General features: G+C 31.0%; 1 protein-coding gene across 1 annotated transcript; it reads right to left on the bottom strand.

Annotated features, from left to right (window-relative positions):
* Nucleotides 1–10,285: 10,285 nt before the first annotated feature.
* Nucleotides 10,286–10,812, bottom strand: LOC120087945 (defensin-like protein 1). The gene is made up of 2 exons (XM_039044969.1): nt 10,639–10,812; nt 10,286–10,558 (listed from the first exon to the last, which is right to left on the bottom strand). Exons 1-2 carry the CDS (start codon nt 10,697–10,699, stop codon nt 10,389–10,391), a joined length of 231 nt encoding a protein of 76 aa, XP_038900897.1. The 5' UTR covers nt 10,700–10,812; the 3' UTR covers nt 10,286–10,388.
* Nucleotides 10,813–12,188: the final 1,376 nt, after the last annotated feature.

Here is a 12,188-nt window from a genome sequence, read left to right on the forward strand (position 1 = left end):
ATATCTACTATAGTATTTTCTCCTCTACTTGATATAAATCATATTTATATCTAATTTCCTCCTAAATAATGTATCTCGTACATTTAGCCAATTATATCATATATAATTAACCAGTCCAATTATATCATATATAATTGAACTTCTTCTTGTCAATCTGAACATTTCAAATTAATCCAAACACTGGTTCTCGACTTTATCCAAGCTACCCAGGTGACCTAATGGACCTGTGGCTCGAAGCTCCAACGGTACGTGAATAGCTGACTAAACTCTTTAGCCACGAAATCCACCATCCGTTAACTGTCAGTGATTCCACTAAAGACTAACAGCTGAACTCTTCTTACCACAGATATATTTCTGTGTCCATCGGATATAACCCATCATCAGTACGATGACCCTTCACAGATGCTCGTAAGTACAGCTGGGACAATTAACCGTTTTGCCCCTATAGTTACATCTCACTTCTTAAATACCACTGATTCCTCTAATGAACAATATATCATAGTCCAACTATGTGTGAACACCTCTCGAGCCAAGAGAAGGTGTGTGGCGCCACATCGTTCAAGCTCCAGAATCAGCCCTTAAGGGAGCCATCTATCTACTTACCCCTGGCTTGGGGAAGGAATGAATTCCATCTTGTGTAGCTAAGTTTCCAGCTCCCAAATCAGACGAATCCCCAAAATGGTACGTTTGAATCGACAACCTGGCCACTCGCACCCATACAAATCAAAGGACCACCCTCAATAGAAAGAGTTCCTAACTCACTCAGGATTGAGATCATGTTACCTATGGTCATCTTAGTGAAGTGAAGTCTCTGTCATGAACGGTGTTACATAACGAGATGCTAATACTTTGTGGTCAGGTCTTATACAAACTCTTTGTATAGGACGCCCCCGCTCGCATGTCCCCAACACGAATGATAAGGATCAGACCATCTGTGACAAGTCACAACACTTGTGACTATTCCACAAAGTGAGCCGAGTCCGTAGCGTTACCAGGATAAAGTTTCCCTCCTTTATCCATTTACTATAGACCATTTTGGTTATCACACAAGACATGATCCACTTGTATGTCACCACATACATGCTTGAGTCACATATAGATAATTAGGGATTTTATGTTGATTGGTTTGTGGTAAAGAAAATAAAACAAATAACCGAGCAAAAACAAGATGTGAAGTAAATATCATATATTAACAACACAGGTGTTCGTATATACTGTTTACAAACTACAGGACACGAGACTTTCAGGCATCAACCCCAACATTTTATCCTATTTATTTTCTGTTTAGCTTGTTGTTTTTGTTTCTTGTAAAATGGAAAAATCAAATGCAAAACGTTCCAAACGCTTCCACTCGGGATTTGTTCCGTACAGGACTAATTCCTTGCCTTCTTCCTCAAGCTCCAAGAAATGGAAGAAGAAGAGAGGTGGTAAGGGAATAAAGCTACCCCGCCAGCTTCTGTGCAAAAGGGAAAAAAGGTCAAGGTTACAAAGGGAACCTGTTTTCATTGCAACCAGGATGGACACTGGAAAAGAAACTTCCTAAAGTACTTAGTTAAGAAAAAGAAGATAAAAGAAGGTAAATGTGATTTACTAGTTCTAGAAACTTGTTTAGCGGAAAATGACGATTCTACCTAGATACTTGATTTGGAGCCACTAACCACGTTTGTTCTTCATTACAAGAAACTAGTTCCTAGCAACAATTGTAGGCTAGAGACATAACACTACAGGTCGGGACAAGATAAGTCGTCTCGGTGGTTGTAGTAGGGGCTTGAAGTTGTTTTTAAGTACAAAGTATATATTGTTAGACAATGTTTATTTTGTTCCTCATCTTAAGAGGAATTTGATTTCTTTATTATGTTTATTGGAACGATCTTACAATATATCTTTTGTTTGTGGTAAAGCGTTTATCTCAAAAATAGTATTAATATTTGTTCATAAATAAACGAAAACAACTTATATGTGCGAAGACTGCTAGCATCTAAAATGCTCCATAACGTCGAAATGTTCAACATTGAAACCACACAAAATAAAAGACTAAACATTTCTCCAAAAGAAAATGTCCATATTTGACATCTAAGATTGAGTCACATAAATCTTAATAAAATTGAGAGGTTGGTCAAGAATGGACATTTGAAAGAGTTAGAAGAAGATTCTTTACCTATATGTAAATCTTGTATAGAAGGCAAAATGACAAAACGACCTTTTACAGGAAAAGGTTATAAAGCCAACTTGTATATTCAGACCTTTGTGGTCCAATGAATGTTAAGGTAAGAGGAGGGTTTGAATACTTATTACTTTTACAAATGATTATTCTAGATATGTAGAGGTGTACATCGATCGGTCGGTGTCAGTTTCGGGAGAAAACAGACACCAAAAACTGACAAAAAAATTGTGAAATTCGCCCATACATCGATCAGGTCGGTTTGGTTGGTTTGGCCCTTAAAAAAAAAAAAAGAGCCAAGGTGAATGAAAAGGAAAGATGAATTGATAATGTGTTATTGTTAGGTTAATAAAATTAGCAACTTTTTAAATTTTAAATCAATCATTTTTTATGAAAAAAATTTAAATAAATCATGTAATGGTTTGAAAATTAGGCAACATAAAAAATAATAATAAATCAATACTAAAATAATAGGCTTGGGCTTGGGCTGGTGGTAAGGCTAATGGACTTGCTTTTATGCTTATTTTTTTTTAAAAAAAAAAAAAGCAAATATATATATATATATACATACGTCGTTCGGTCGGTCGGTTTTCAAATTTTTTTAGAAAAATCGAAAACCAACCAACCGACCCCTAGCCCCAACCAACCGACCTTAATTTGGTCAGTTTTGATCACTCGGGTCGATGTTTGGTGCTTTTATGTACACCCAAGATATAGGTATGTTTACCTATTACAACATAAGTCTGATACACTTGAAAACTTCAGAGGTTGAAGTTAAGAATTAATTACGTAAAAAAAATTAATTTAAAAAAAAAAACTTTGATCTAATCAAGGCATAGAGTACATGGATATGAGATTCCAAAACTATTTGATAGAATATGGAATCACATCTCAACTATTACCACCTGGTACACCTCAACCATGGTATATTAGAAAGGAGAAATGTAACCCTGTTGACATGGTTCTTCGATGATAAGTTATGTTTCTTTACCTAATTTGTTTTAAGGTTATGCAATGGAGACTGCAACCTATTTCTTGAACCAAATTCCATAAAAAAAAGTGTTTCTAAAACATCTTTTGAGCTATAGAGGGTTCCTAAATGTAGCTCACGACATCTCAGGATTTGGGGATGTTCGGCCCATGTGCTAGTGTTTATCCATTTATAAGGATCCAAATCAATAGAGTGCAAGTATCATCTCATTAGGGAGATTGTGCAATAGAGAATTATGATTGTCACAAAGATCGCTTCGGAGTACTACATTGCTGATCCATTTATAAATGCTCTCACGGCTAAAGTTTATGAGGGTCACTTGGAGAGTCTGGGTCTACAGAATATGTGTCATCTTGTCTAGGGCAAGTGGGAGAATTTTGGGGTATAGTGGATGTCCTAGTTTATTATATTGTATCTTGTACTGTACACTATACTCGCTTTAGGACAAGTGGAAGATTATTGAATTTAGTGTCCTAATCTTATGGATCTTGTAGTTTGTAATTTGTAAATACAAATTATTTATTTAATAAAATAAGAAATATTTTATTTGACATTTAGATAGCATTAACTCAATCCAATAAACTAAGATCCAAGGTTATTTAATGTAACTTGAACAGTATGTAGTACACTTACAAGTGGATTATGTTCAAGTAATAACCTAAAAGGTCTACAATATATGGTTAAGATTGGGTGTCTTGTCTTGGTGCATTGCGGATACAACCCACTTTGTAACTTTTACATGAGTTGTAAGCGTTACAAATGATATGATCCAGAACAATGAGGCCCCATCCACTTATCGGTCTGAGAGAGGTTAGTTTGTAGTTAGACTATAAACTGTTTGTTTATTAGAGGAATCAATGACATTTAAGGAGTTAGATGTAACTATAGGGATAAAACAGTAATTTTGACTCAATTGTGGTTACGAGCAATTTGTAAAGGGTCAACTTACTGTTGATTGGTTATATCCAGTGGACACAAAAATACATCTATAGTGCAAAAATGCAACTATCGATCAACTTACTCTAGTATGGACTGTACATGGACAGTAATGTAGGTTCATAAGGTCCCCTTGTAAGCTCACTAAGAATAAAAACAAGGAATAATTTTTTTTTTTTTTGAATAATTTGAATTGTTCAAATTAGTTATAAGAATTTAAATAATTAATTATATTAATATGATTAATATAATGTATAATGTATATTGATATATTATAATATATAGTTAATTATAAATATGATTTATAACTGAAACTATATAATATGTGAAAGAAATATATTTGAATGAGATTTAAATATTATTTATATTAAGATTTGTATAAAAACTATAGGTTAAAATTTAATGTGAATTTGACTCATATTGAAACTATATGTTATAAAAGATTGTTGTATTATAATATGATTATAATGCATGTTATACAGTTTGTTAATTAAATAACTAACCATATAATATACATATTATATTATTAATTTAAATAATATAATAACTCTACATGACAAGGGAGTTAGGTTGGTAGATCGTGAGAGGGAGTTACTGTAACTCCCTTTCCCTCCCTCTTCTCTTATTTGTGGTGTTTGAAAAATCACAAGTATGTAAGTTTTGCAAGAAAAAATCACAGAGCTCTTTCTCTCACTTTTTCCCTAAAAATTTTTCCTCTGCCAAAAATACTTTGGGAGCCCACACATCTATTCTTGTTCTAGAGAATAACAAGGTTACTACTTGGTGGTGTCCAACTTTGGAGGAAGCATTCCTATGTTTCTACAAAAGGTTTGTTCATGGGAAATTTCATGAAGAATTGTTATTCGTCAAAGGTAAGTTTCACTTCTCTGAATTCTCTATAGAAAGCACGCTTAGGCTTTATGTATGTTTATCCTATTAAATTCAGCACATTTGCTTCTCAATTTTCACATTACATAAATTGAATTCAAATTGTACGGCATTCACACACTTGCGCAAGGAATTCGATTCCTTCAGTTCTTTGCTAGAAATTTGTGAGGTTTAAGAGGAATCTAGCTGACCCTCTCCAAAGGACTAACAAGGAAAATAATTTCAGAATCCTCAGTGAAAATGGGGCTTAAACCCTATAGTGGTTCATAACCCTTTATCTAGGTCGTATATCGCGATAGACTTAATGGTCCATAACCCTTTTTCTGGGAGGTCTATTGTGATAGACTTGATGATCCATAGCCCTTTATTTGGATGGTCTTAGTACGAACGTGATGGATAAAACTAAAACCTTTAAATAATCCATAATCCTTTCTTTGGGTGGTGCTAATATAAATTTGATGGATAGTGATGAAATCTTCATAGCTTAATATCTGAGTAGTTTGCTTTTGACAAACTTTATGAAATTAGTCCTAGTACGGACTAAATGATGCAGTCTTCATAGCTCAATTTTGAGTGGTTTTTCTCTAACAGACTTGATGAAGCATTTGACGTGATAGTGAAGGTGTGGCCTCCTTCTAAGAATGAGTCTAAGGGTCTATTTCGCGGAATCAAGAACAAATACTTGGAGTAAAACGTATTGTGGGGGTTTAACTAATGTTGTTGAAAATTCAAGAGGTAACTCACTTTCTCTAATGAAGTTGTTGCCCCACTTCATAACTCACTTTCTCTATTGTGGGGGTCCTTAAGTTTGACCTCCTATCTTTGTTCAAAACAGTTTCTTCAAACATTTTGTTTTATTTTAATTTTTCTGTAATAGTCATTAATGGGGAATTGTTGTCCCACATTGGAGAATTAAGCAATGCTTAAAAGGTATAAATGTCAAAGCATGCTAAGGATAAATCCAAAGTATGGTGGTGGTTGAAGTATAACCCTTTCACCACACATGCGTGCTGCCATCACTGTCTAGTTGGATGGATGGGTTTAGATTGGGTGCAGGTTCCCATGCTTGTGCAAAAAATAAATAATTTTTTATTACTTATCCTTTTAATTTTTTAACCTAAAAATTAAACATTTTAATATTAAATGAGTTTCAGTTTCACTGACTATTTTTCTTCCCATTATACTCGGTTCTCTTCTCATCAACCCAAACCGTTTCATATGCTTCATCTTTTTCATAATCCCAGACGCCGATATGTAATAGGACATCGTTTTTCTTATTGTATTTTTTTTAATATTGGCCTTCTCATCTTCCTTTATTTGTTCTGAACGCTATCTTCCCTCGATTCCAATCTATTTTTGGTGAGTGCATGCCTAAAATTGGATGTTGTGTTAACCTTGGGGAGCAACCGGTCCAGTGATTGTCACTGAGGTCGCCCCGTAATTGCTTTCAAGGCAGTGGTTCCTCCATGGCGTAGCAACTATTCGATATCTGTAGTTTACATTGGTGAGATTGATTAAGCATTCAATTTTTTCTCCTCTTCACCTTTTGGATTGTAACTTGTTCTTGAAGTTTGACATTGAACCCAATACAAGATTATTTATCTTGCACAGTGAATGTAGACCTCATTGGTCAACCACTATAAATATTTGTGTTCTTTTCTTACACTTCTCTATTTTAATTTATATGATTTGGGTTATGTGATTTTTCATAACAAATTTATATTAGAGTTGTGGTTATAAGTCAATGGCAATTTTTTTCATTTGAAAAATTGTAAGTTTCTATTTATGGGTTCAGCAAACTGTGAATATTCAATTCTTTGACTCTATTTTGGAAATTTGTCCAAAATAACCCCATGAAGTTTTCACATTACAAAAGTTTTCACATTACAAAAGTAACATACTTTAAGAAAACTCGATCAAAGAGTTTTTCTCGGGCAATCTCGGCCGAGATCGAGCCCTGAGATTGAATCAAAATGTTACAACTTCGAATAGATTAGTCATGTGAAAGGACGAAAATACTACTGATGCTTAAAACTGAAGGGTCTTTCTTGACCAATAATTTAGACGTTCATTCTTCTTCATCGAGAGTTTTTGTTTGAAGTTTTGTCCATCTCCAAGATTAGTTGCATCCTTTTATTGTTGGTTCTCCTTGTAACAGTAGAGGTATTTCAGTATTTGTCTAGTTAAATATTTATTTTTAAAATTTTAGAACTTCTTAGGGTTTAGTAGTTAATTGAAAAAATTTCGACACAAATCTATTGCATTTTCTGTGTTTTTGGACATTTGTTGCTATTTTCGTTTGTAACTCATTTGTGTACATTGAATTTCTAGGCATTTGAGCGTCATCTCGCGTGAGATCACTTTGAATCTTGCTCGAGATTGGATTATTATGGCCTGAGATTCATGTAATTTGTCCCGAGATTCAAAATCATTTTGGGGGGTTTTAAAGCATCTGAGGTGTTAGAACATGGTTTCCAAGATTCTAAGGTTGAAAGCATCTTCTGTTTTTCTTATATATGTATATATATAATACAAATATAGTAAAATATTACTGTCTGTCAGTGATAAATAGCGATAGATGTCTATTCAGTATCACAAACACTGATAGATGTCTATCACTGTCTATCAATATTTTGCTATATGTAAAAATATTTCCAACAATTTTGTAATTTAAAATAATTACCCTAAATTATAATATAATTATTTAGTAACAAACAACTTTATTCAATTCACTATTTTTATATTTGTATTTATATATAAATTAAATTCTATTTAAATTATATAAGATATAGCTTAATTTATTTTCAACTGAAATCAAAAGTGAAAATTTTTATTTATTTTACGTTTTCAATAGGGACCATCTGATATTGAAAAAAAAGGAAATTAAAATCATTTCTCCAATATTTCTCTAATTTGATACATATGTATATTCCACTACAACAAGTACTATCAACCATAAAATTATTTCTTTTAAAAAATATCAAGTATTTCAAATTAAAATTAAAATCAATACTTAATTCCAGATTTTTATAAAAGTTTAAAACAATACAAATTGACTTGTTTCATAAAATAGGATGTTAATAAATTAGAAAGAAATAGGCTTTATTTTCAAAAAATCATAAACAAAAGATCAAACGATTGTCAATGGGGTCTAAAAAATTGAAATTTTTTTCTTTCTATTTTTAAATTTGACTAAGAATTCAACTCTTGTATTTAACATAAATATGCAAATGATTGTAAAAAGTTGAAAGGAAATATATTTAATATTAAAAAATTAAAAACAAAAAATGCAATAGTTATTAAATAGAACCTAAATTATCTCAAGATGAGAAGTTGGAACAAGAAACCAATTTAAGGCATTACTATAGAGAAACTTACCAAATGAACCTGACTATTTAAATATTGGTAGTTTTACATGTCCACAATTTCCTTCCACCTCTTGGTACGTGTCCAAGTTCTAAGATGGGTGTTTTTATTTTGTTTTGTTTTCTTTTATAATTATTTCCATCTTTCATATTTTATTTATTAAAAATATTTTGTATTGATATTTTATTTTAATTTTAGATTTTAAAATTCTCCGATATTTAGATTTATACATTATTTTAAATTTTCAATATGCATGTTAATTTTTTATATTTCAAATTTCAACTCTTAAGATACTTTTATTTATTCTTTTTTTTATATATTTACTTCCATCCTTTATTTTTTATTTATTTTCTTTATTAATTTTACTATATTTATATGTTATTTTAATTTTGAATTTTAAAATTCTCCAATATTTAGATTTATATATTACTTTAATTATCAATATGTATATTACTTTTTTATATATATTTCAACTTTTGATGGTTAAATTTTGCAATTTGCATGTTTATATATTATTTTAATTCTAATATTTTAGTATATCTAAATTTGAGTAGACTTCTACCATATATATAAATTTCGTCGACTAAGATATTCATTTAGCTTAACTTTAATATTTTACAACCACGACGTTTACATAATAATATAATTAAGTTGGATTTAACTTGACATCATTTAAGACAAATGGCTTGAGTTAGAGATGACGTTGTCGATCAAATTTGGGCAACATATGAAGAATAGGATACAATTTATTCTTATATTTAGTTTTCATTAGGACTTACTTGTATTAGATAATATAAACTTTTGATAATATCTTTTTTTGATGTTTAATGTATGACATATCTTCTCTTTTTATATTATAATGTTTAAAAAAAAAGAAAAAAAAAACGAGAAATAGTTATTGAACAAGTTTCTATTTCTATTTCTATTTTTTTTCTTTTAAGAAAGAGGAAACATGGATAGTTATCAAATATATTCCTGTTTCTTTTTCTAAAAAAAGAAGGAATAGGGAACATGGAACGGAGATTGGGAAACAGGAAACGAGAAGTTATCAAACGGGCCCTTAGATTCTTTACTTGTAGCATCCCATATATATTTGAGTGTTTTCTTTCATTTAGAGTTAGTCCTTTTGTTGTTTATGTAGGTATTTGATGTGAGAGCGAGCGTTATTCAAAAGAACAATGTGCGAACTTCTCTGTGAGGCTGTTACTGTGTCTTGAAGATTCAACTAAAGATTTTGTTCGAATTGATTACGTTTGTGAGGAAAGGAAGTTCAAAACTGATTCATATACTTAGAGGAGTCTAAGTTTGGTTATCTTGAGGGGAGCTCATACTTTGGAGAACCTAATATAGGTTGTTTGAAGTATGTTTCAAACAACAAGCGAAAACAAGGCTAGAGTAATAGAAGAATGGATCTCAAGCTTCGGGGAATTGAAGTTATTCACTAGGAGTAGATTGTATAACAGTCACTCTTGAAGATTTCTCACAAATAAATATTTTTATTATAATTGCTTAACTTCTTATTAGTGAAATTTTTTCGATATTGCACCAAATTAGGTTACCAATCTTTGCATCTCTATTTTTCTATCTTGTCTCCGAATTTTACTTTTTATAATTTCCATTTTTACAACATTGTGTATGACCTGTGTTTCTTACATATTATTCGTTTTTTTTTCAGTACATTTACTTAAAAAAGAAAAAAAAACATCAAAATGAGAGTTTCTTCTTCTTCTTCTTCTTTTTAATTTTTTTTTTTACTTTTTTGGTAGTGAGTGTTCAACAAAACATTATTGAGTGAGATTGATACACAGTGTGACTACCTACTAATATAATGGTTGGACGAAATGGAGTATAATAACCTCGACTTTGGATGTCTTTTTCTTTTATACATCCAACAATGAAATACACCGTGAGTCAACTTATCAATTTCTTTAGTTGGAAAGAAATGAAAATAAAAAGTAGTTTTATTGATATGAAATGGAAAGCAAAGGTGATGATAGTAGTACGAGATATAATGAGCAGTAGAAAAAGCAGTAAAATGAAAAGTAATTAACAAAGGCGAGTGCAGAAGCAGCGGCGGCGGAAACCGACACAGTCGCCACCGGAGAAGCCTTCGGTGCGGCAGACAACGGCGCAGTTGTGGTCGCGCATGCAGGGGCCTTGGAAGTGGTGGCTCTGGGACTTGCATACACGACCTTCAGCAACACGCCCCATCATCTCTTCTACATCCCAAATTTTTAATAAATTTTATTTAGTAATATTATAACTATAAACAAAAATAAATAAAAAGATTAATTACCCGAAGCAGAGAAGATGAGAAGGAGCAATAGCAGCGTGGGGAGGAAGGATTTGTTCATCATTGATATCTCTAATTCACTAATTGAATTCTAAAGCCAGCTGTGTGAGCAAAATGGTAGGAGGATACCACTCGTATATATAGCAATTCCACTCTCCTAAGTCCCAACCAATCTCTTCCTCTCACTCTCACTCTCACTCTTACTAACTACAACATTCTAAATTGCACTTATCTTTCAAGAAGACTTTTAATATTACCGTCATAGAAAAAATTTCTTATTACCTTCATTCATTACTTACCACAAAAGTAGTATTTAAAAATTTTGTGGGGTCCACAAAATAAATAGATAGTAAATTAAACAAATCATTTTATGACGTGGTAAATGATGAATGGGGTAGTATGTACTACGCTAGTACCAGATTGTGTATTTTACTAAATTGTTCAATCATAATTTATCAGATAACTTTTTTTTACTTTTTTACAATATTTTTATACTTTCATTATGTGTATGATGAGAATGGATTCATATAAATTGGTGCATCTCAAATATTGCTCATTTAAAATACGTATCTCTGATTTAATATCGTTTTTAAAAAACTTTTCAAATTTCTCTCTCCCTATGTGTGTTCTCCATCAAGATATTATTATTAAAAATATATATATTTAAGTGAATCACATAGACTATTTATTTGAAAAAAAATAATCTATAGTACCATCATAGTAGCTTGGGAGAATTTTTATGAAGGAGAGTTGTAAGAGTGTTTATAGATTGAATTGGATTAGATTGACAGACTTTTTAGACTCAATCCAATTATTTGGATTGTAAATTTCTTCAACCCAAATAATAGTTTATTAAAAAATGAATTCAACCATGAAATATTTGGGTTTGGTTGGTTCGGCTTAATCGGGTCATTTATTTAATATTTTGTTCTAAAAAGAAGCAAAACGTAAATATGTAAAAAATTAATTTAACTATTTTCATATATTGAATTAAGATTAACAATTCAATTTCAATTTATATAGTGAAAAATTTCTTTCTAATGTGCAAAGAAACAATTTTTAAGAGTTGTTGAAGAGTAAATTATTAAAAGAATATTGAAATTAAATAAAATTAAAATTAATATATGTATAAATAATTATATCATAAATAATAAAAAAATATATATTTTAAATTTAATAATAAATTCGGTTTAGTTCGGATTGCTTTGAGTTATATTGGGTGAATCCATAAACCAACCCAACCTATAAAATTTTTATTTATTTGAACCCAACCCAACCCGTTGATTGGTTTTTTCGAGTCATTGGGTTTTTTTAACACCTACAGAGAGTTGTATGTATTATAGTAATACTATAAAATTTTCTTACATTCATTCACATGCATTTTATTCAATTGTCTAATCGATGATATGTAACAAACTCTTTCTTATTTGTTTTTAATTTGTTTTATTCTATTAGAATGATTAGTTGCACCTAAATACCATTGTTATTATACCCAAAAAAAAGTGGTGCGATGAATTAATACTATCAAACATCTGTTTAGACTTTAAATTTCA

Source organism: Benincasa hispida, chromosome 10, assembly GCF_009727055.1.
Source record: "Benincasa hispida cultivar B227 chromosome 10, ASM972705v1, whole genome shotgun sequence".
NCBI classification, from domain to species: Eukaryota; Viridiplantae; Streptophyta; class Magnoliopsida; order Cucurbitales; family Cucurbitaceae; genus Benincasa; species Benincasa hispida.